This window comes from Leptodactylus fuscus, chromosome 7, assembly GCF_031893055.1.
Source record: "Leptodactylus fuscus isolate aLepFus1 chromosome 7, aLepFus1.hap2, whole genome shotgun sequence".
NCBI classification, from domain to species: domain Eukaryota; kingdom Metazoa; phylum Chordata; class Amphibia; order Anura; family Leptodactylidae; genus Leptodactylus; species Leptodactylus fuscus.
Genome location: NC_134271.1, coordinates 28,302,286 through 28,327,136, shown reverse-complemented (window position 1 = coordinate 28,327,136; position 24,851 = coordinate 28,302,286). Strand labels below are relative to the sequence as shown.

Sequence of the window (24,851 nt, the reverse complement as noted above, 5' to 3'; positions counted from 1 at the left end):
AGAAAAACAGAACTTAAAAGTATTCAGGTGTCAGTAGTGCAGATGTTAGTAGGAAGGAGCAGCAATGGCCACCTACACACACCGGCTACATGTGGCAGAAGGAGAATAAAGGGGTTGTAGTAACATAACTAATACCACCAGGGGGCAGCAGTGCAAGCAAGTAGTTAAAAGTATGTTTAGTGACTAAAAAGAGACTCTCCTATCGTAAGACAATGAAGAAGGAGTGAAGGGGTTTCTCCACTTAAGCAAGTTATATCACTAGGATAGGGGATAAGATATGGGTGACTGGGGGGGGGGGGGTTGGAAAGCGTGTGCACTACTCTCTTCATTGCCATGGGAGCACTGAAGGTAGCTGATGTACATCATTTGGCCATCTCTGGCACTACCATTAAAATGAATGGAGCGGTGCGTGTGCTTCCAGACCACCACTCAAAATAGGATTGTGGGGAGGTAAACCACGAAAAGGGTCAGAGAAGGCGGCCAAACATTCTGATGAACAGGCCGAGCGCTAAATGAAGAAGCAAGCCAAGACTACAGGGAGGGAGAGCAAGCTCCTTTGTTACCTGGGCACGCCACAATAAACTCCTGCAGTTGTGAAAGCCAAAGGAGGTTCAACATGACACTATAGAGGTGGCTCTAATAAAGTGGCCTCTCAGCGTGCCCGGCCTCTAACCTCACCAAAGCAAAACGGATCAGACACTTACACTGTATAAGAACAAGACACAAAAAAATAAAAAAAAATAGAAAATGGCAAGCTTAAGTAAACGAAACCGCAGTCTACCCAGTGACTACAGACTGTTCTTAAACCACATCGTCCTCTATACTTGTGGCTTCCAATAACAGCAGGTTTTTTGCAGCACTTCTTCAGATTAGACTTGTTTTACAGGCAGATTTACTGCAGCGGTTTCCGTCTTCGTGAGTTAACCCCTTCAGCACTACTATTGTTGCTACATTTTTATTTGGCAAAAAGATTTGTGGTGGACGGCAAACACTAGGAACAGAAGACACAAGTACAAGGTAAGGAGGGAGGGGTTGTACTGTGTTTCTGCAAATAGTTGCTACCATCTAGTGCAACACAAGACTACAAGTCCCCTACATATAACAACCATGATATGGCGGCATTGTTCCTCACAGATAAGCGATGACGTTAGGCTGTAAGGCCCACCCTTATAGACGCCGGGGTGCAGAGTCAGACCCTCACAGTCTGATATTGATGGTAGGCCATCGATATCCATGAGCTCATGCTTCTAAGGCCATCATGTCCCTATTACAGGGACTCGGAATCACAAGATCTGGAACTTCCAGCTTTACTTATAAGCACTAAACTAATACGACATTAAGAAACGATCCGATTTTATTAATGAGCTATTCACAGTTAAAAGTCACTACTACACACCCGGTAAGCGTATCCTAGCGAGGCCGAACAACACTGTCACACCAATTGTTTAATGACACCAACCTGACAACTCATCATTGAGAGCTTCCTGAAACACAGCCATTTTGGAGACAATGCCAAGTCCGTTACATTTTCCCACAGCCGTAGACATTTTACTTTCAAGTATTAATGCTACAGAAGAGATATCCCCAAAGAAAACATCGGCTGGGCAAGCACTCTCCTGTATTGGAATCCTAGGTGGAATAGTTCACATGATCCTCTAGGGGGCAACAGTGAGTACATAGAAAAACAATGACAAAAAAAAAAAAATTCCCTTAGTTACACCGGCCGGAGTCAATTTGTAGTTCAAAATTCATTTTCCCACTTGTGCTCGTTGATCTTGACGCGATTGTGTCCCCCAACTACAAAGGGCTCCCCGTCCGCACAACCCTTAGTGCTGTTCCTTTGAGAAAAGATGAGTAGTCTCACAGGTCAGATGTTTAAATACTACAATTTCATTGCTATCCCATAAATAAACCCCCCCATTCACAATTTGCCACAGGAAATGTATGGAATAATTCTTCATGAGAAAGTTGGCTCTGCATGGTTCCCTAATAAGGCCGGTGGTGCTCGAGGGCTCTGCCGGGGGGCTGGACGCACAAGTGGGGGAGGACGAGGTTGGAGGAGTCGTCCTGGCTGGAGTGGAGGAGGCTGGCGGTGAAGCGTGGGAGCGGACGGAAGTGCTGGACGCAAGAGTGGAGGAGGAAGAGACAGAGTGGCCGTGGCAGTGGCGGCGGTAGCAGCAGCAGGTGGCGCTGTTGTGGTTGCTGTTACGGTCTGTGTGGTAGAGGAGACTGATGTGATTTGTACCTGTAGACAATAGAAGGCCATTTAGATTCAGGACATTTCCATATTATGCCTTAATGTCAATGATAAGCAGTTACCAAAAACGTATTAGAGAAACTTTTTGCAAAAACTACTTGACATAAATTTGTGTTGGCTCCAGAGCTGAGGAGTCGCTAGGCCAAAACTTCATCTACTGTAGATGCCCAACAGCCCAACTCAGACTCCTTCATAAATGGCGGACAACCATGGTTAGATAAACACAGTCACATATAATGTCCGGCTCTGTATAAAAGTCAATGCACAATAAACGTTACCGCTAATTCATTCTACAATATCAATAAAGTTATGTCATTTTAAATAACCATTTTAATTTTGAAGCCGTTTCGGAGTCGGTAGTTTTTGGGGGGGTTTTCCCCCCAGCTCTACCGAAAACGGTCCCCAATTAAGACTACATCTGCAAGATTCTGATCCCACAGTCCTGCCATTAAAGGCACGGTCACAACCAGCTAAATGAGCGGGAGCAGCACATAAAGGATCACTCTCGGGACCACTGGGCTCAGACACTTGACCAGTCTCACCTCATCTTCATCTTCAGTGGCCGTCTGGGAAGTGCTTGTGTTCTTAGTGGTGGAGTCCAACGGTGCAGTGGATGGAGCAATGTCTTGTTCCGCTTCCCATTCCTGAAGGACTTCCTCCAAGTTAAAACGTCTCCGATAACTTATGAAAAAAGTCTTCACCTGGGATGGAGTCTTATTGCCCAGAACCTCTGCGATGGCCTGAAAGTCCTTACCATATCGTCTGACCGCTGGAACAGCAACAACAAATGAATTTTCTCTTTGCGCATTGCAGGGCAGTTTCATTCCTCCCCAACTTATGACCCATAAGATGTTACCTGCCAACATATGGCTATAGTACAATATAGAGCGGGCAGAGTCTCATCACAAATTAAGGGCAGGAGGTGATAGATCGGCGACATAAAACATCCATTGCCTAACTCACTTTGTATCTAATGTGATTCAGAGACAGCCTGTTTAACTTGTCTCCTGCTAAGTTATAGGGTACACTGGAATTTCTGCACACAGACATTCCATAACAAGATTAGTGGCAGAGTTAGAATTTTTACCCAAAGAAGACAGGACTGGAGTGATTATAATAGTACAGACTGGGAGGTGTAAATTGGGAGTTTTCTAAATATTCGGGGTAGGAGCTCACAGATTAATAAGGAGAACGGTGCAATGATTGCCAGGAGGTATATCATCCATGATAATGAAATTCTGTAGTTCAATAGAAGTCAGCCACACAGGAGACATCGACATCTTGTCTACAAGCTCTGGACTGATGGTCAGACAGACAAGACCAGCTTGGCCGTAGTTAAAGGGTTAAAAGTGTATGGATGCGACTGAGCTCGGACGAAACCAAGTCCACTGCTAGGATATTGCTGATGCATTAGTATTGTGTGTCCGATAGAAATATCCCAGATCGCGCTTCACCTGAGCTTACCTTGCACAGCCAGCAGCTGCTCGTCCGTAGTCCAGCGAGCGTTCAGTTTGATATTCAGCTGTAGAAGAATTAAACGATGAATAAATTCTATAGTTCTCACTGAAGTAAGATATAGGCTAGTAAATAGACAAGGGCCACAGATACCGGATGGTCTTACCTCGGGGGGTCTGAAATCCTTTATTTCTCCACTTAGGGTCTCTTTTAAGCCACTGTTCATCTGCTTAATGTTCTGTACCTAAAAAGTGAAGGCAATGGTGAAGACTTCGGCATCCTTCAGAAACGTAAATGGGTTTATACAACTTGCCATGATATGGAAGGCTATTTGTATTATTTTACTTTATCACAAGGGTTTAAATCAGGAGCTTTTTGTATCCAGTAGGTGGCGCTCTCTGATCTGGAAGAATCAGCTGTGTTGTTTAGTGGGCTCTGCATCCTGAGCCTCCCCATTTTCAAAGTGTTGCATTGTTGAAGTAGAAGCTATCTATGTCTCTCATAAACGCAACTGTAACGTGGAAACAGCAGGTGGTTACTAACAGTAACAGGAGGCAGCGCCACCTACTGGATCCACAGCATACCAGGCAGTACCTGATTGTACCCACTCCATACTAGCATGTATCATTCATACACTGTTTCTCCATTGCCACCTAGTGGTCACATAGGACATTGCAGGTCAGCGTTACCACCATATACTGCCTAGAAATAGGATATCCTGCAAACCAACCACATTTGGCATATTGTACTATATATATATCCTCTTCCTGTCTGTGATTATATTAATGTTTTAAAGAGAAATACAAGATCTGAGGCCACAGCAACATCGTCACAGGACCAGAGAAATGCAAAACAGCTGTGACAAGATGGCTATGGCTCAGGTGCAATCTAGAGCAGGGCGGGTTGTCCATACTGTAGCACTACATGTAAGCGGAATTCAGTAACATCTGTATCAGTCTGTGCAGGGCCACAAAGGAAGGAAAACCAAGATGTTTTAACATACACAACCTTAGGAAGCCATGTTGGCTCCTATAGATTGCACACTCCTTTCTCATACAGTGATATGGACAATCTTTCCTACCTGGCGCTTAAGTGAGACAAGCTGCGTGTCCAGCTGACTGAGGGTGAGCGCTGGCATTTCCGGAGTGGCGCACACAGAGGCGATATCACTCTTGCTAAGATGCATGCCTTTTGGAGGCCTCCGACGGGATCGCAATGGGTGATGTCGATACTGAGACACCACGGGTTCCTTTTTGATTGGTCCAGGCTTTCCAATGATGGCCGCTTTCTGAGCGTCCTGGGAATAATAAGTGTCAGGATTCTCATGAGCAAAAGAAGAATATGGTAATAAAAAATGACAATGGGCAATGAAGCAAAACCACAGGGTAAGATAAGTCAGAGGAGCTTCCCTAGAGGAAAAGTAATGAAGGTCACTGCCGGCACAGAGCGTTCTCTCACCTCCTTCCTAATGTCGGCGCCATCCAAGTCATTGTCACTCATCTTATGTCCATCATCTGCATCTTCATTACTGTGAGGAAGAAGAGACTCTTGTACTTATAACAACAGACAGCCTAGAAAACCCTCCTGTATGTAAGTCTGACTGCCTAGTATATCGCCATATACCATTCCCTTCAGATCCCCCCCCCACCCCGGTATCACATCATAAGATTCACCACAAGTCTCCTATGCCTGCTAGTTCTAGATCTTTCATTCCCCACTGCTTTCTCTTCTCACCCCTCCTCCCGCTTGCTCTGCAGTCGACGGGCCTGTCGATCCATCACGCTGGTTCGGCTGCGGGTCTTCTTCCATGAGTAGTAATACTTCACCAGACTGGGGATCAGCTTATCTGGGAGCTGAAAGAACAAGGAACAGTCATACAATGCTATGTGTCTAACAGCGGCCATTACACCTTCACTAGCTTGCAGCTATTCCTTCTGACCCCCCCCCCCCCCCCCCCTCCCGGATCTGACTGAACACAGCAGACTTAGTCAGTTTTTCTCTTATGTGTATAGCGGCCAATACCTGTCTGGGTAAGGCTTCAAGCACATGCCAGAGCCTGAGTGATGGAAGTCAAGTCCCTATGGTTTAAGTAGTAAGGAGCGAAGGGCACAGAATGGCTATTATTCCCCTCACTGACCACCCACCACTCCTGTTCTGTTGCTTATTAATGGTCTCCATTTCCTGCCCTTACCAGCTCCCCACTGGTCTCCAGTTCTTGGTCCCATCCTGCCCCTGCCAAGTCCCCAGTGGCCTCTAGTTCCTGGTCCCATTTTGCCCCTACAATGCTCCCACTGGTCCCATCCTGCCCCTGCTATGTTCCCAGTGGTCTCCAGTTCTTGGTCCCATCCTGCCCCTACAACGTTCCCACTGGTCCCATCCTGCCCCTGCCAAGTTCCCAGTGGTCTCCAGTTGACGGCTGAGCAGGTATTTTCTGGTATTTCATGTATGTGGAAATGGAACCAGAAAGTAGAAACCTGTTAGGCACTGGAATTGGAACGAAAGTGGAACTGGCAAAGTATTGCATCTTTTATAACCTGTTCGGCGTCCTCTGTTAAACATTTACCCACTAAACTGAGATTATATATAACTGATCACATCATACACATGGATTCCATCACTATACTACCCACAAGAGCACAACAAACCATTTGTAACTAGCTAAGACTAGTGAAGTCTGGGATCAGCCATTCATAACTTATAACTTATGTTAGACCCTATATGGCCCAATTCCCAAAAAATGGGGGTTTTAATACCATAAACCATGAAAATGTCCAATATCCTTCTAATGTATGTCAGGAGTTAGCGGATATTGGAATGACATAAGATATACAATCTGATCACATAGGAACGTTACCATTTGTTGTATTCGTTGGAAGCATTTTCCATGAAAACTGAAGGCCTGCTCAAAAAGGACTTTATCCTCCACACTCCACTCATCAGGAAAGGGGGTGAAATTTGCAAGGTCAGCGAGAGAGCGTTCAACATCATGTTTGTGCCAGAGCAGCATACCGAGAGACTGTAGCGTCCGGACGACGGAGTATGGAATGAACGGAAGGGGTAGAAGTATGGCGGAAAGAGGAACGAAATAGGAAATTGAAGGGGGAAAAAAAAACACAAAGAAAAATGGGGAAAAAAAGAGCAGGGGAAAAAAAAATAAAAAAAATAACAGGATTAATAAATCCACATGACGTGTATTAAAGTGAATTAATATTACAGTAGTTTTACAACCAGTCATTGGTTGTCAGTGCCAGCAGTATAAACCTGGCTAGACGGGGCTGCAGGGAACGGACAGTATAATCTGACCAAGCACAGGCAATCTGACCAAGCACAGGCAATCTGACCAAGCACAGGCAATCTGACCAAGCACAGGCAATCTGACCAAGCACACGCAATCTGACCAAGCACACGCAATCTGACCAAGCACACGCAATCTGACCAAGCACAGGCAATCTGACCAAGCACACGCAATCTGACCAAGCACAGGCAATCTGACCAAGCACAGGCAATCTGACCAAGCACAGGCAATCTGACCAAGCACAGGCAATCTGACCAAGCACAGGCAATCTGACCAAGCACAGGCAATCTGACCAAGCACAGGCAATCTGACCAAGCACAGGCAATCTGACCAAGCACAGGCAATCTGACCAAGCACACGCAATCTGACCAAGCACACGCAATCTGACCAAGCACACGCAATCTGACCAAGCACACGCAATCTGACCAAGCACACGCAATCTGACCAAGCACACGCAATCTGACCAAGCACACGCAATCTGACCAAGCACACACAATCTTACCAAGCACACGCAATCTGACCAAGCACACGCAATCTGACCAAGCACACGCAATCTGACCAAACACACACAATCTGACCAAAAGAGACGCAATAGCTGAGGTTTTGTTGCACTTATTAACATGAACCTCCGGCTATCTGACTGCTTATTATCCAATAGGGACAGCTCTGGTGACAGACTCTCTTGTAGGGATAAGGGCTACCTACTGAAGAACAAAGGCTTTCAAGCATAAAGGTCTTATATTCATTCCGCTTACCTGCTCCACATTGTAGCCATGCTTCTCCTTTGCCATTGAGATGTACTCATCCACTACAAAACAAGAAGCAAGTGTGAATAAAGACCAGTGTAGAGGATCTTGTCACCTTTAATGGGGATATTCTACGGAATAGATGAGGTTTTTGATCTGGGGGTATGTGATTGCTGGAACCCCAGTCTCTGCATGTCCACCGTCACTCCTCTGAATACTACAATACTTCTAGACATAGCCCAGAGTAGTGCTCTGCTTCACTTCAGCTGTCCAATAGAGATGAATGGAGCAGCGGCACAAATAAGCAGCTTACATTTCATTCAAACGATGGGGCTAACAAACAAAGCCACGTGCTGTGCTTGCCAATCTCTATCAGTCACATATAGTTTGAAAGTCTCCTCATTGATAAGTTTAATTAAAGGGATCCTATCATACAGATTTTTTTTTTTCTTAGTAACACGTCGGAATAGCCTTAAGAAAGGCTATTAGTCTCCTACGTTTTGTTGTCTTCTCCGCGCCGCCGTTCCATAGGAATCCCGATTCTTGTCGGTATGCAAATTAGTTCTCTCGCAGCACTGGGGGCGTCCCCAATACTGCCAGAGAACTCTCTCCAGCGCCGCCTCCATCTTCGTCAGGAATGTCCTCTTCTTCTGGCGCAGGTCTCAGACTTCTAGGCCTTGGGCATGCGCAGTCTGCACTGCCCGAGGCCTAGAAGTCCGAGACCTGCGCTGAAAGAAGAGAACGTTCCTGACGAAGATGGAGGCGGTGCTAGAGAGAGTTCTCTGGCAGCATTGGGGACACCCCCAGTGCTGTTTGAGCACTGGGGCCCGCCCCCAGTGCTGCAAGAGAGCTAATTTGCATACCGGCAAGAACCGGGATTCCTATAGAACGGCGGCGCGGAGAAGACAACGAAAGGTAGGAGACAAATAGCCTTTCTTAAGGCTATTCTGGCGTGTTACTAAGAAAAAAAATCTGTTTGTTTGATAGGATCCCTTTAAAGGGGTATCTCAGCCTAATAATATTGATGGATAGGTAAGTAATATCTGATCTAATGGGGTCTGACACTCAGCACTCCCACTGATCAGCTGTTTTCATTAGCCAATACACAGAGAATAGAGCAGTAAGCAGACTGTTCTCTGTGCCACAGTGCCATTCTCTGTGTAGTGGCTGAACTGAGCTACTGCAGCTTAGCCCTACTGAACTGAATAGGAGTTGATCTGCAGTTCCTGTTCTGTCCACTACACAGAGAACAGCGCCATCTGATTTCTGCTCCACTGTATCAGCTGCTGAAAACAGCTGATCAACTAGAGCAGTGGGTGGCAGAATCCCATTGCCTGTTACATTGGTAGCCATGATGCTGTGACAGACCTGCTATACAACAGATCTGTTCAGTGACTGACAAACCCTGTTGTATATGGTGGGGTCGATTAGTGTTGCCATGATGTTCTCTTGCAGGCTGCACCATTCTTGCTGGCCAAAGTAACCAAAACCTGGACTGTGGCTCTAAACACATCAAAGTTACATGTATAGCCGTATACATGATACTATTATATAGCTGGAACTAAAATGGAAGAATCAAAAAGACTAATAAAATTAACCCTAAACTTACATTTGGCATCGGATACAAAATGATTTGGCGACCACACCAACATCCCCTTCATCTCCACGATATTCTGTGCTGCATGATCTGTAGAGAAAACCAGAGAATTCAGTGTTTAGCTGTACCACACCCCACAAAGGCTATGTAGGTGTTTTACCCAAATTTATTATGTCTTGGCATATTGCCAAGACATCTTTAGCCTCAATGATCACTAGGGGTGAGACTGCTGGGGCACAATTCCACAATTTTTCCTCCAGAACAGCCACTTTGCAGGCATTAAAACCCAGTCGCCCTTGCTCGATCAGATCGACAGGGGCCCCGGGAGCTGGGCTCACTGATCAGCAGATTGTATCATGTCCTAGTAAGGTGGGAAAGGCACATGCGAAACCTTTAATACGACATATGGATATGTAAAGAAAAATTAAAAGACGGACACGGATATGTGACACCGTTTTTGCAATGTTTGTCACATGTTCGTTTTGAGAACACACTAAATACAACGTGTCTTTTCACTTGTCCGTTTTTTTGACTGTCTGTTTTTCACGCCCGTAAAAAAAAAAGTTCACTAACGTGTGCACAAGGACTGAAGCTGCAAGGGTTAACGGTGTCTTTGGGTCTAATAATCCTGGCATGTTGTAACATGTGATGAGCAGACTTGCTACTATGTGTCTTATGGATCACATTAGATTTCAGTATTGACATTGTTGTATCATCTGAACTTGGAAGGCTCAGCCAATGTTTCCATGTATCAGTTCTGTGGACAGAGCCCAACCTTCCCATCACAGTGTACACATGGGGGGAGCTGATGGAAAAGATTATTACCACGAACATGATCATTTGTTTTACTACTACATCTGAGAACAACTAGTGCCAACCAATGGAATCTGGGAGAAACTACTAATCGTATCTATGGCCCCATACACACATCCAAAATTTTTACTGGCTGTAGAAAAGAGCCACAAAATACGGAGTAGGCTGTAGCTCTATCCATTCATTAATGTGTCTGGGTCAGGTAATGTTCACATCTGTTGCCGTGTCCACCAATTGTAGTCAATGGGGTCTGTCGGACTCCATGTGTAAGTGCTTTTTTTATGGTTCACCCCTTTATTGTTCTGGTTCTCGTACAGAGGATCTGGTACTAGTGCGAAGCTAGCGTCAGTGATGCAAATCCATCCGCCATCCGTTCCATTTTTACAGCCCTGTCATGGGCATGAAGCCTAAGATTTACAGACTTACTGGAACTCCTTGGTTAGTAAGAGGTGGCCATGAAGAGATGTAACTAGTCCGACATGGACCAAACAACCACTTAGATATTACTAGGAAAAAGATCAACCTATAAAGGTTTTCTTTTTCTCTAATAAACAATATCCCATAGGATAGGAGGACAATATATGACTACTGGGGATCCAACCACCAGGACCCCCATCTATCGCCAGCCTTACCTGTGTAAGGAGCAGCGGTGTACATGTGTGACCACCAGTCCATTCACTTATATGGGACTTGAGGGAGTGCTGTACACAGCTATCTCCATCAATCCCAGTGATGGTCAGGCATATGGGATGGCAGGATACCCTGCACTCATTACTGGTGGGGCTTCCAGGGCCTGACCCACATTTATTACCATTTATCTTAGAAATAGAAAGGGAATTATTTTATATATGTAGTAAGCGGAAGTCTACAAAACAGAAAAAGTAATCTCAATGAACATCCAAAGCAAAAAAAAACAAACTTCAGTTGTATCAGTTTTTCCATCAGCGATCCCAAGCGTCAGGTCCGCCCTTGAACACCATGCTATTTTTTTCCTCTCCATAGGATGAATGTAAGGAGACAATGAATTGCTACATTTATTTATTTAATTAATTTTTTTTAGCTGCATTTTTTATACTGATCTCTAAATCCCCTGTACAGACATACAGATAAAAAAAAGAAATCCTGGCTGCCCGCGGTTTATTCATTGTACTCACTAGATTACTTGTAATGGAAACATATACAGAATCTCCACCTATGGTAGCTACAAGCTGCCGACATAGAAGATTATTTGTTGGCTGATCATGGGTACATTTAGGGTGAGGATACACACAGCGGCCATGACCTGGTACATGCCCGGCCCTATATATTTTATTACGACCATTATTCTTCTCTGCAGCTTTAGGTCTTTTAGGGGATTTGAAACTTTGCTTTAATTGGTCTCCCAATATTTAGTCACTATAAGAAGGTTTTACCTGGTTTATACTCTGGAATCTGAGCCTGGAAATCGGAACCTACTCGGATCATACTGTCTGAAAAGAAAAGAGGAGACAAAACATTCAAGAATATTAAAGATGGAGATACGCCTAATAAATGCAACTCATACAATAGACATTGATGGAGAGAAGGCTGATGAGATCATTACTAGCTACCTGGGGTGAAAGGAAAGGTAACACAAATAGTATTCATAAAAATAAAACAAAATTATATATATATATATATATATATATATATATATATATAATAATCATCATCAACATCTATTGAATCATCATCATATATTGAACAGAAAGGTAATGCAGATTTAATTGAGGTTAATAAAGAACGGGAAAAAAGGAAAAAGTTACCCCTGTAAGTAGCCATGGTGCTAAACCACCTAAGGAATAACTCAAAACACACTGGGAGGGGGGGGGGGTATTTATTTTTATTAAGACCGTCAGTCTGTACGCCAGTCACCATAATGAAGTCTCAGATTGACGCTAATTCTGCCTGAATTATCAAAGGGCTCCGACCTCTTGATGCAAGCACACGCTCCTGCGCAAAAGTGGAAATCTATGCCAATGAGGAACTGGCGTAGACTTCCCATGTCACTTGCCAGTTTTCTGGCTTGAGTTAGAATACATTTGTCAGGCCATGGAATAGTAAATTTACTCCAGGATCCGTTCCAGAAGAGAAGAAAAAGAAAAAAGTCTGAAAGTCTGCACACACATAGAGGGGCTACCTCATGAAGACAGCCCCACTTCATATGTCCTATCATATTGATATAATGGAAGGGGGGTCCCATTTGGATCCTCCTCTATGAGTCAAAGAACAGAGTTGCCCTCTTTGTGTGGCCTACATTCTGACACATTGGAGCCGTCCTTGTATCCCACTGAATGGCCACCAAGTAAAACATTTCAATACAGAATAGTAGCCATTACTCTACGATGTTCAGGGCTGTGTCTTACTCTGCAAAATCAGCCTCTTGCCGGGGGTGTAAGAAGTGGGAACCACAACTATCAGATGGTTGGGCTAACAATCTAATGTGTATAAGAGACTCCTGACTGTGCCCCAATGCAGATATCGGGGAAAACTCAGATGCAACATCATCTTCCTCTGCTAGTAGGAGTCTGCTGTGAGATAACCCTACACGGGTTTGTTTCTCTCTCCACATTTAAAGGGAACTTGTCCCATTGACAAAGCAGTTCAATCTGCAGGAAACATGCTATAGAGCAGGGGGAGCTGAGCAGACTGATGTATGGATATATGGTTATGTTTAGAAAGTTCCAGTATAAAAGTTATAATTTATGGATCTCAACCTCTGCCTATTCTAGGCTTAGGAGTCCAGTGGGCGGTCCTACTTTGTGACTGACAGCTGTCTCTGCTTGTATACTCCTACTAGGAAAACATCAACTTGTAATAAACCAATAAAAATGCACATTACTATCGTGGTTGAGAAAATGCTAATTCAGGGCATGGAGTCTGTAAAGTCAAAGGTAAGAGGGCAAAGGGTGTATATAGCAGTGCTGTAGACATGGATAAAGAAAAATCTGCTTCAAGAGGAGAAAAGACAACAAACGGCTCGGAAAGGAGCAGGGTCCATGGGAATTTAGGGAGTAGAAAGGCATAAAGAAAGTGGTTTCTTCTCCCTCCCCCCCAGCCCACCGTGTGTACAGAAACAAAAGCAATGAACTGCAATGCAAAACAAAGGGAAGAGCAAACCGGAATCCAACAAGGGGAAACGCACATAAAACTAGGATCTGGCTATGGTATAACCTACGGCGTGACAATATCCGCTTCTCATAGACCCTATATATCCCCATAGTAAAGAATCACCATTATATGGTGGGGGTCAGTTCCAGTATCAGACATAATCATGTTACTCTTTGGCTACAATGTACCTGCCTTAATATCACCTACGAGGAATACTTCACTAATATGTTTAATAAGGCCAATATGCTCGGTTCCTCTCAATTCCTCTGTCCCCTTCCTTAGTATGTTCCCAGCTGGGTTGCACAATGTGTATATGTAAAAGAAACCTGCCATCTCTCCTAACAATCCCACGCACATGCTCAGCGTGCATATGGCAAGAACTGTAGTTAGGGGCTCCCTACATATATTAAATGGTTGGACATTCCCGCCAAAATTAGTGGGGTTGGTCAACATCGATATAGCATGAACGGCCAGCCTAAGAGCTGTAAATAGATAAGCTCAAAGTTTTAGAGGGTTATCCAAGACCCCCAGTGTATTGGAAAGCTGAAGATCTTCTACCCACAGTATAGGTCATCAGTATCTGTTCAGTGGCCTTCCAACGCCCAAAACATGACACCGGAGATACAGATACAATTGAAAACAGCCTTGCTCTGATTCATGTGAAGGGGAGCGGAGCTGCAGTTCTCCGCTTTCACCACTACACTGTTCACATTCACATGAGCCGTATGCCCATCATACAGTTTCTAGTAGTCAGATCAGCTCATTGGTTCGGGGTCTGGTGTCGAACCCCCACTGATCTGATACTGAAGAATTATCTAATTGATCGGTCGTCCATAACCCATACACATAGCATTCTGGAAACCATGCTAAAAGGTCCGTCCAGTTTGGAAAATCCCATCATAAAATCATGAGCTAGCAGAAGAGGGTTTAGGATCTTCATCTCTTGATCAAAGAATAAATTTGTTACAAAGAGCGTCCTCCGGACCAGTCCTGCATTACACAGACATCCCATTGACTACAATGAGCACTTTTTCCTGTAGAGGCGCTGCAGGGAAAATAAACACTGACCATGTTTATTGTTCCAACCAAGTCTATGGGTAGGTAGACCTTTATCTTTAAAGGAGTCTTGATATAGAGAAAACTTATTCCCCATCAAAAGGATAAATGTCCGTGCGCCCCTACAATCATCAGCCCCTTCCATTTATCTCTATGGGACTACCAAAGAAAAGATGAGTACAGCACTCAAAACATAAATTGGGCAACCTTCACTCCAATACACAGGGGTACAGTGGTGGACCCCACTCTTGTAAGCAGTAGAATCCCCAGTGATCAGACAATAATTCCCCCTATTTTGTGGATAGGGGATATGTCATAGGATGAACATTGTACAAGACACTAAAGATTTAGAACATTATTACCAAATTCTGAGCTAAGTAAAGCAGGACAGAGGTGTATTAAAGGGGATGTCCAGAGAGTTTATTTTACTCACTTTCTCTAGTTTTTCCCCATGTTGGATGTGGAGGTTTTGGGCAGGTGAACTAGAAAACATCCCACCAAAAAGATGGCTCCCATTGCAATCAATAGGGGCTGGTCAGTTCTTTTTTTCTGGGAGCCGACATGCTCATTCATTCAGGCGGATTTGCCTCGCGACATCCACCTGAAGACACTCCTTCCCGACTAGGCCCATTCACTTGGCCTAATCCGGAGCGAAGTACGCAACTGGATGCCGATGCACTGCACCAGCATCCAGTCGCAGCTACCTGTATATTGGTCTGGAACCTGAGGTGGCCTCCGCCTCAGGTTCCAGACCAAGAAACCCCATGTGAACTTACCCTTACAGTTTTCACAGGTAGTTTACCTGTGGTATGGGATGTAGCAGACTATTGTAAAACCAGCCCATAGCACAGGTAACCCCCTGTAAAAATGGAAGAGGTGGAACAAGCCGGGGTCAGAACACCCAGGTCCAGCACGGAAAAAACAAAAGAAGAGCAAATAAACTAAAACTCCATGGATAACCCTTTTAAGAAGCCCAGTAATACTACAATCTACAAGATCATCTGATGGAATCCCCAGTGGTTACAAGACTACAGCGCCACCACAGGGGAAATGAAGCATTACATGCTGTCTACAGAAGTCAATACGCAGTAGAGGTCCTCCAGAGAAAGTGACACTTTTTGTAACACCTCCTCAACCAGCTTTGTAACCATACAGACTAATTCTACAAAACATGAAATTGATCCGAGTTGGCCATTTCTCCTCACAGACAGTTTGTAAGCATAAGGGGCAATTCTCATCTTCCTAAAATATAACCTTTCTATTCTTTAGAATGGAGTTGTCTGTCACGTACCTTTCACACTACAATCACAGGGGGAAATGTATTATCCTATCTATGAAGGTGTGAGAACGATATATTAAGAGACTGGAGCCTTGTGATAATCCAGGCACAGATACCGCCAGTCAGGGCCATTATTAAGACTAGAAAATCCTCCCATTGCGACTGGCAAAAAACGGTTTACAAAAGACGAATCAATTTTCTAGTGGAAAATTGGCCATTCACAATTTATCTTGAGATTTGTCAGATTCCAGTACATCAGACAATGGTCTGTTAAAACGCTCTCTCTCCAAACCACCAATACACATGCACTCTTGGCCGAGCATGCATGTGTACTCCATGAAAAGAGGGGGTAAAAGCTGCTGCCAGACTCCTCTAGTGGCGTCTTATTTCCCATCAGAATTGAAGGAGTGGGCATACATAGTTGATGAGGTTGGAAAAAGACATTAGTCCATCAAGTCCAACCTATAACTCTATGTTGAATCCAACAGTCCGATCCTTATCATTCCTGACATCTGCTGCCCGTAGCTCCTTTATGGGAAAAGTAGAACTCTATACAACCTGGTCATATAGATGTGGGAAGTCCTAGAAATGCAATGTGTTGCTTCACTAGGTCTAAAGAAGGCTATTTTTTTAATGTAGATTGTGAGCCCCATATAGGGCTCACAATGTACATTCTTCCCTATCAGTATGTCTTTTGAGTATGGGAGGAAATCCACGCAAACACGGAGAGAACATACAAACTCCTTGCAGATGTTATCCTTGGCAGGATTCGAACCCAGGACTCCAGCACTGCAAGGCTGCCGTGCTAACTACTGAGCCACCCTTAAAGTAGCCTATCTTAGGCGAGGCCACCTGAACCCGTTTATTTACCATGCTTCCTTCTGCTCAGTTTTACGTTGTGCGGTGCAGGGATCGGCGCACAAACATATGGTATGAAAGGTCATTTACCATCAGAATAAAATAAAGGGTAAGGAAATAATAGTGTGCAAATAAGGAGCCAGGTGCTAGAGATGTAGAGAGACAGAACCAAGAATCAGAAGACTAGCTGCAAGCGTCTAGACGGACGCTACTGAGGGGCATCAGCGGAAATTAATGAATACAAGTGGGCAAGGGGGCGGAGGCTAGCAAGCGTCACATGGGGACAGCTAGCCGGATAGCAGCAAGAGAGACTGATAGACCAAAGAGACTAGCATCTACAAGAACGAAAGAGACAGAGGTCATTGAAAGGAAAAAGAGAAAGTCCAGAGGGCAGGTGCTTCTAGAAAACAGAATAGAAAAGATGTAAATTAGAAGGGCCGGACACTAAAGACGTAGACAGAGAACAAGGGATAAAGTGGAACGCAAGAAGAGATGACAATATTGGGTTAGATATACAACAAGGGCAGCTGCACGGAGAGCACTCCAGGAAGAGGTTAATTAACTAGTGACAAAGACCAGACAGATAGAAAATACGGCACGCTGGCCAGCTGGCCAATAGGGATAAGGCTGAATTCACACAAGGCAGATTTGTTGCAGAAATTTCTGATGCTGTCCCGTTCCATGGAATGGGGCTTGCAGAAATATCAGCTTACCTCAAACAACCCCAATTTAGATGAACGGATCAGATTTTTCAGCTGAAGATACTTTCACAACAAATTTGTAGTGGGTGAATTTACCCTAAAATTCGCGCTCTGTGCTTCATTTGTGAAATATTCTAAAACGCGGTCACTTCCTAGAACGTAAGGTGCGGTATCCAGAGCCAATATTGGCGATACATAAGGCTAGTCCCAATATAACCTGCAATTGCAAGACTTAACCCTTTGCCCTACCAAAGAGCTGCAAAGGTAGCGTTCAGCCATTGTCCTGCCGGAGCTGCACTCAGCCCTCGTCTTATTGGAGACCTGTGTGGCAGCATTCAGTCCTTACCCTACCAGAAAGCAGCTCCCCATCTCTCCTGCTCCATGGCCGTTAGGAAGCCCTCCACACATTTCCTGCCAGGGAACAGCGTGACAGCGCTCAATCCCTCATTTCCCAGAGAACTGCACAGCAGCCTTTAACCCATCTGCTTCCAGGGGGCTACAAGTCAAAGCTTATCCCTTATTGTATCTTGCAGTCTCAGCCCAAGAAACCCCTAACCTGCTTCCTTTAGGGCATTGTACAGCAGACATTAACCCATTGTCTGCAAGGCAGCGGTACAGATACCCTACCAAAGCAACAGGGTTAACCCTTCCCTGCCATGCAGCAGCTACTAACCCATATTACTCCATGGCGCTGCACTGTAGCCCTAGACCCCTTCCAGGGAGCCATAACACAGCCATTAACCCCTTTCCTTCCGCATAGATGGTAGACAGTTCTTAACTAACCCTTCCATGAGAGGGGAAAGCGGCCATTCTCGTTAACCCCTAGTGTGCCAAAGTCATTCAAAAGCAGATCTTAATCCTGTTAGTTCCAAGGAGCTCTAACCCATTCCTTCCCTGCAAGACAATGAGACTATGCGAGGGGAACCCATCATTTTCAGAGATTCCTGAACCCTCACCCCTTGGCGCTTCATCTTCGCTGCTGTCCTCCTCGGAATTGCTTCCCAAGCTGTCCGACTTGGCTCGGTTGCGAGAGACGATTGCGGTGGTGCCTGGAGACTTATCCATCACGGAAGGCATTGCTGGTTCCTTTAACCCTTCAGTCCTTGATGGGATGCCGGATCACCTTGACGAAACCTCCAAAGAAAACCCAAAAATTAACATACAGTCCAAAAAGTTACAGTAGAAGCCAATACACCTATTACTTCATGGGAGAAAGTAACCCTGGCACAAAGGGCACAAGTTATTTTATTGGGGGGGGGGGGTAAGTACAGGGGGCAACAAGGACTGAGAATGGGAAATAAACTTAAGTTTTGCCTTTAAAGTTGCTTAAAAGCATAACAGGCAGCACCTCAGCCATACTGGACAGGGGAGGATGGAGCAATGTTATATGATACAAATAGAAGGGTAACAAAGAAGCCAAGTGACATTGTTTCAGGTGAGGGAGAGTTGTAGTCGGCGACAACAGCAGCAGCAGGAGGTTATATTGTATGAGCTGTACCTGGAGCTCTGCCTGTGTGGGCACAGAGTAAAGTTGGCAGAGGTAATGTGTTCCTTGGAGTGAGCTCAGGGCATGGGATGGAAGTGAAGAGACAGAAAGTCTCAGAGGCAGCAGCAGAGTCCAGCGGTTGTCTGTGCCGCTCAGTCACAATGAGAGCCGCCTGCTCACCAATGTAGATCCGGCGCGCTCGCCTCACTCCGCGGAAGCATCCCTCCGCCGCCGCGCACTGCTCTGTCTCCTAGCATGTGAGTGCACAGCTGCCGGCATCACCCAATGTGACCTCCCTCCCCAGCTCACAAGTGCCCTCTCCCCTCCACCATGTCCCCTCCTCCTTCCCCCCTGCTATTCAGCCCCTCAATTACCCAAACTCCTTCTTCCTACCATCTTACCCCCATTCCCCAAATCCTCAGTAACACATGAGCAGCCCCTCAGTCACCCCTTAGGTCTGCCATTGTATGGGATTGTGTGATCTGCCCATACACACACAGATATTCCTGTTTTGTTAAAGAAAAAAAAAACTATTCTCACATGTTCGCAGACGCAGGTTTTTTTGATGCAGTGAAATAAAAGTCTGATCTTTTATAACGTTCAATTTTGGCTTGAAAATCTGCATGTAGGAATATAGCCTGATCTGTCCAAGATCAAGGGTTACGTCACATAGATTTATCTATTTGTATAGCCCCAACGTACGCCACAGCGCTTTACAGATATTGTCAACACTGTCCCGTAGGTATTAAAACGCGTTGCCACTTTTGATCTATTTATTTATGATATCCCTTTTTTTTAAGTCCGTTTTTATCTTCTGATGGCAATTTTTTTTTATTTCCTGATCATAGATTTTTTTGGGGAAAAAATTATCAATTTATCTATTTATTTATCAAAATTTATCATTTTTTTTTCTAATTTTTTGGGGAAATTTATTTATTATAACCAGTCAAATTTATAATTTTTTTTCAATTTTTTTCAATTTCTTTTTTGATAATAGATTAAAAAAAAAAATAATAACATAACCAGTGAAATTTATAATTTTTTTCTAATATTGTTTTATTTTGTGATCATAGATTTTAAGACAACCAGTGAAATTGATACATTTTTTCTAATGTTTTTATTTTCTGATCGTAGATTTATTTATTTATTTTTAATTTATTTATTATAATCAGTGAAATTTATCAACTTTTTTTCTAATATTTTTTTATTTTCAGATATTAGATTTTTGGGAAATGTATTTTTTATAACCAGTGTTTTTTTTTCCTAGTCTGTTTTTACGGTCTTATGATAGATTTTTATCTATTTTTCTAATGAGTTTTTATTCAAAGATTGTTAGATTATTATTTTTTTATTTATTTATTAAAATCAGAAATGAAATGTGACTTTTTTGTGATTATAGATTTTTTTATTTATTATAATTCATTTTTTCTATTGTGTTTTTGTTGTTTTGTGGATTTTTATTTATTTATTATAATGATGAAATAGTGAAATCTATCACTTTTTAATCTGGTTTTATTCTATGAAGGTAATTTTTTTTTTATTCTGCTTTCTGTACATGATTATGTGGGCAGCCTCTCCTCTGCTCTGTTAACAGTCATGGCCATAGGCAGAAATAGACTGGAGGCCTAGGGGGGAATTTTCTAGAGAAAGGGGAGTAGATAAGCTGTGACATCATCTATTGTCACTAGCAGATGCAATGGGTAGCGTTATCTATAGAGGTGTTATCTTCTATTGTAATATTGTCTGTGATATCATATTGAGGGGACTACTGCAAAGAAAACCACAACAGAGTAGGCAAGTGTCGATCTATTATTAGGATTGGTGGTCAGAGTTATAATTGCAGGATTTAATACTAATTTTAAACATAGTGATATGGAAATGTAAAAAAAATATATATAAAAATCCTTTAAAAATATGGTTAATTTAAGACTTGGATTAGAAAACAAGTAATTTTCTGGTAACACATTCCATTTAATGGGCTCATAACCTTTGAGTGACGTTGTCCAATCCCCATACACATGTACGCTCAGCTCAGTTGAGCATGCATGTGCTCGCAGTACATCACAGGAATAGGCTGCTGACAGACACCTCTGGTGAGGGCTGATCGCCCCAGGAACAATAGGACCTGGTATACTGAAATCCAATATTTGCCATCAGGGAATACTCAGTAGTCCCCCGGGCACATTACACGGTCCGCTGGCCCACATCTAAGGTGGAGCTGGTCATTTTGACCATTTGCACATAGAAATATTTTCTTTGGGATGAGGAGGCTCCCTCCATGTACACAGACTGGACAACCCCTTTAAGACTGCAGGATCCTTATGATGATCTGTCCTTGCCAGGCTCCTTCTGCCCGCACTGCAGACAAAGCAAAGCATTATATGGCACCCATTAAAATCCCTGCCCATCTATTATATCCACTGGAGGCTGACAGTCTAAGGGCAGAGGGGGCTTCGCTATCTTTCCATACAATAGGCCTGTTAAAGGTCTGGATTTGACCCCTTACTCATAATTCCAAGTAGAATACCTTGCAAATCACAAGTCCTCCTTTCTCTTTTACCTTTGGGATCGATTCCTGTAGACCCCAATACGTCTGTGTATAGGAGCCCTTTGTGTCCCTATTAATAAGCCATATCTAATACTACCAGAATTTGTGCCCCTCCCCCTTTCCCCATGCTTCCTTCATGCATCCTGACCAGTTGTGTCCCTGTAATGAAATGTTCTTTCCTGTTGTGCTCAGCCCTATGAGTTTTCCATCCCCGCGCCCCTTACCATGTATGATTTATTTTTCCTCCAAGCTTCATTATTTATTGACCCGGCATTAATATCCTCACTTTAATTCAGCAGCTGGAGGGACTATTTTATCTTTGTAGTGGGTGGTTTTAACCCTTGGGGGTAACTGTGGTTCCTACTCCTGGCCAGACGCTTGTGAAATTAACTCCTTCTTTCCCAGTTGCTCACTTGGGTTAGGTGATCTCTAGCAAAGGTGCATATATCGCTATATAGTGCATTTACTTATGAGCTTCAGTAAGAGGGGTACAGGGCTCCTCCAGGGGATTCGTAAAGTGTCTGCAGCACCGCATGCAAAATGTGCATGGATCACATAGGGGTGAAGTGCTGCACGCACAGGGAGCGACTGCCATGCTCCAGCATCTACGGAGGTGTCAGGTTGCATGCAGAGGAAGTTGACACTGCTTCAAGGAAGGGGGGAATGGTACTTTTTGGAATATTGTTACTAAATATATGACATATCCAACAAAACAAAACGACGGCATAGAACATAGGATACAAAAAAATAGTGGGTTAATTTTTACTGCAGCCCATCCAAGAGAGTCAGATCAATAAGATCATTGCAAGGGCAGAATGATCTATCAGATGGAGACATCATTGGACGTCTGGTCCGATCGCCTTAATCACTATGATCAGGGTGAATGATGGTTGGATCATAAAAAACCCACAGAGGGGAAAAGCAGGGATTTATATTTGCAAGGAATAGGAGCAGAAATATTCCCATGTCCGGCTCAGACCCAGAATGAATCGTGAACATCTGTATAATTGGGGCTAAAATCTGTGCCTGTAATCCCAGCCTGGGCAGGGGGGAGGCACCTTTGTCTGGGGGTGGCTCAGCATGGATACTGAGGAGCAGACATGCATATTTTCACGTTGATATTAGGGTGGACAGGCTTCTTTCAGAGCCGAATCTCATGGGAGGAAATAAAGGCACAGACAGGAGAGACAGTGGAGAAATGACTGCTAGGCTGGAGTCATGAGCGCCTTCATTACTGCTGGGTATTAATGGTTTTCTAGGAATACAGGCTGATCACCGGGGCACCTGCATGCCAAGCCGAAACAACGGGCATAAGAAACTGTGAGCTATACTGGGAAAGATTGGCTAGAAGGACTGTGATATAGGTTGTCAGATACCCAGTATCTGATGTATTAGTAGACGATGGCACAGAGAGGGTTAATCAAGGCGTAGGGGACAGGGGAGACATTATGTGGGAAGACTATGAGCGTAAGGAAGGCTCAACGTACAAAATGCACAAATAGAAGAGAATTTTCTAGCGCGTTCTCCTTCTCTTTAATCCTATTCTCTTATATTACAAATGAAAATTAGAAGTATATATATAATTTATTTTTTTAAAGCTTGTATCCCTGGAGCTTTACCTTGCCCCTCCCAGCTGTTTGAAGAGACCACAGCGTTCATTGTGGCCTCTTGCAAGCAATCCAAGGACAGCACACACCATTCACTTGAATGGGGCTGAGCTGTGATAAGGCCTTGTAACCCACGAACATGAGGTTGCATGGCATGTAAAGTGGAAGCGCCACTCAGGGGGCACTGCCATACCTCCCAACCATCCCGATTTCCGCGGGACATTCACGATTCCGGTGACGTGTCTCTTCCCGGTTGGAGGGAGGCATGTCCCGATTTCAACTCAGATCTGTGTCCAGAGGATGCAGATCTGAGTTGAACACATACGCGGCTAAAGCAAAAGGCTGTCACAGCTCAGCTCCTTGCTTCGCCGCTGCACGCCAGCTACTGGCTGTGTAGACGCGATGTGATGACGTCACATCGCGTCTACAACTGTGTGCGAGAGAGAGAGAGCGGCGGGGGAGCAAGGAGAAGGTAAGTGTAATGTGTACACTGAGGTGGAACGTGAAACTGGGGGCAGATGAAGGAGAGGACGGCATTATACTGGGGGCAGAGATGGAGGGGACATGAATCTGGGGGCAGAGATGGAGGGGACATGAATCTGGGGGCAGAGATGGAGGGGACATGAATCTGGGGGCAGAGATGGAGGGGACATGAATCTGGGGGCAGAGATGGAGGGGACATGAATCTGGGGGCAGAGATCGAGGGACATGAATCTGGGGGCAGAGATGGAGGGGACATGAATCTGGGGGCAGAGATGGGGGACATGAATCTGGGGGAAGAGATGGGGGGACATGAATCTGGGGGGCAGAGATGGGGGGACATGAATCTGTGGGCAGAGATGGGGGACATGAATCTGGGGGAAGAGATGGGGGACATGAATCTGGGGGAAGAGATGGAGGGACATGAAACTGGGGGCAGAGATGGGGACATGAATCTGGGGGAAGAGATGGGGACATGAATCTGGGTACAGAGATGGAGGGACATGAAACTGGGGGCAGAGATGAGGGACATGAATCGGGGGGCAGAGATGGAGGGGACATGAAACTGGGGGCAGAGATGGAGGGGGGACATGAAACTGGGGGCAGATGAAGGGTGTATATGAAACTGGGGGAGAGATAGAGGGGGCCATATAATTTACGGGTGACTGTAGGAGGATTATACTGTGTGCGGACACATGAAAAATTAATGAGAATGGGCGGAGTCAACACAAAAGTGGGTGGGGCTAAATTTGCCGCAGCGCGCTATGCGCGCCACACATTTTGTCCCTCTTTCGGTTCTTCAAAAGTTGGGAGGTATGCACTGCTATTGCATCAAACAGCTGATCTGCAAGGGCCCTGGGTGTAGGATCCCCTTACCTATCCTAGGGATAGGTCAAAGCCTGGAAAAGCCCTTTAAGCCCAGCCACCTGGGAAGATGGAGCAGATCAGTTGTAGGTTAACCCATTTTCTTGGCAGAATTTCTACAAGACTGTTTGTGCCAGGATCATGCAGAAAATGCTGCAGACTCAGAAACAGTAAGGGAAAGAATATCTCTTATTTACTTATATACATTTCTAGGTTTAGTGTTCCTTTAAGACCCATAGGAAAAGACAATTTCGAAGATACAGAAATTGTAAATGAGGGAGTCTTATACATATACATAAAAAGCCGCGTTTTCTTCAGCGAGACTACTGTATAAGCAACCAATATGTGCTAAATAATAAGCATTAGTATGCAGGTCACTAACACTGGGTTTACACATACAGATTTGGCGCTCCATTCGGGACAATATAACACTCAGCCAAAGCTTGAGCTAGCCATTTATACAGAAATGGACGACTTCCTAGGACAAGAACCCCCAGTTTCTCCACTTTTCCATTGCACCACTTTTGATACATCTCCCTCAAAGCTTACAAACCACATTGCGATCAGATTAGTAAATTCTGATTGTGTGAAACCATATTTGGATCTGATGAATAAGGCGCTATTCACACAGTAGGGAATCACACACCATGGCTATAGCGATGGCTGGAACAGAAACAAGA

General features: G+C 44.4%; 1 protein-coding gene across 1 annotated transcript; it reads right to left on the bottom strand.

The window, feature by feature from the left end:
* Positions 1-1,710: 1,710 nt before the first annotated feature.
* On the bottom strand, positions 1,711-18,312 carry RCOR2 (REST corepressor 2). The gene is made up of 12 exons (XM_075281505.1): positions 18,143-18,312; positions 11,576-11,632; positions 9,363-9,440; positions 7,763-7,815; positions 6,567-6,728; positions 5,447-5,565; positions 5,171-5,240; positions 4,794-5,009; positions 3,879-3,956; positions 3,722-3,779; positions 2,800-3,026; positions 1,711-2,245 (listed from the first exon to the last, which is right to left on the bottom strand). The coding sequence occupies exons 1-12, from the start codon at positions 18,261-18,263 to the stop codon at positions 1,958-1,960; spliced, it is 1,527 nt and encodes a 508-aa protein (XP_075137606.1). The 5' UTR covers positions 18,264-18,312; the 3' UTR covers positions 1,711-1,957.
* Between the last annotated feature and the right edge of the window lie 6,539 nt (positions 18,313-24,851).

Coding starts and splice junctions, on each gene's coding strand:
- RCOR2 (XM_075281505.1), bottom strand. CDS start 18,263: ATGCCTTCCGTGATGGATAAGTCTCCAGGCACCACCGCAATCGTCTCT. Junction 9,441..11,575: donor GATTCCAGAGTATAAACCAG/GTAAAACCTTCT, acceptor TTTTCTCTACAG/ATCATGCAGCACAGAATATC. Junction 5,010..5,170: donor GCGCCGACATTAGGAAGGAG/GTGAGAGAACGC, acceptor TATTATTCCCAG/GACGCTCAGAAAGCGGCCAT.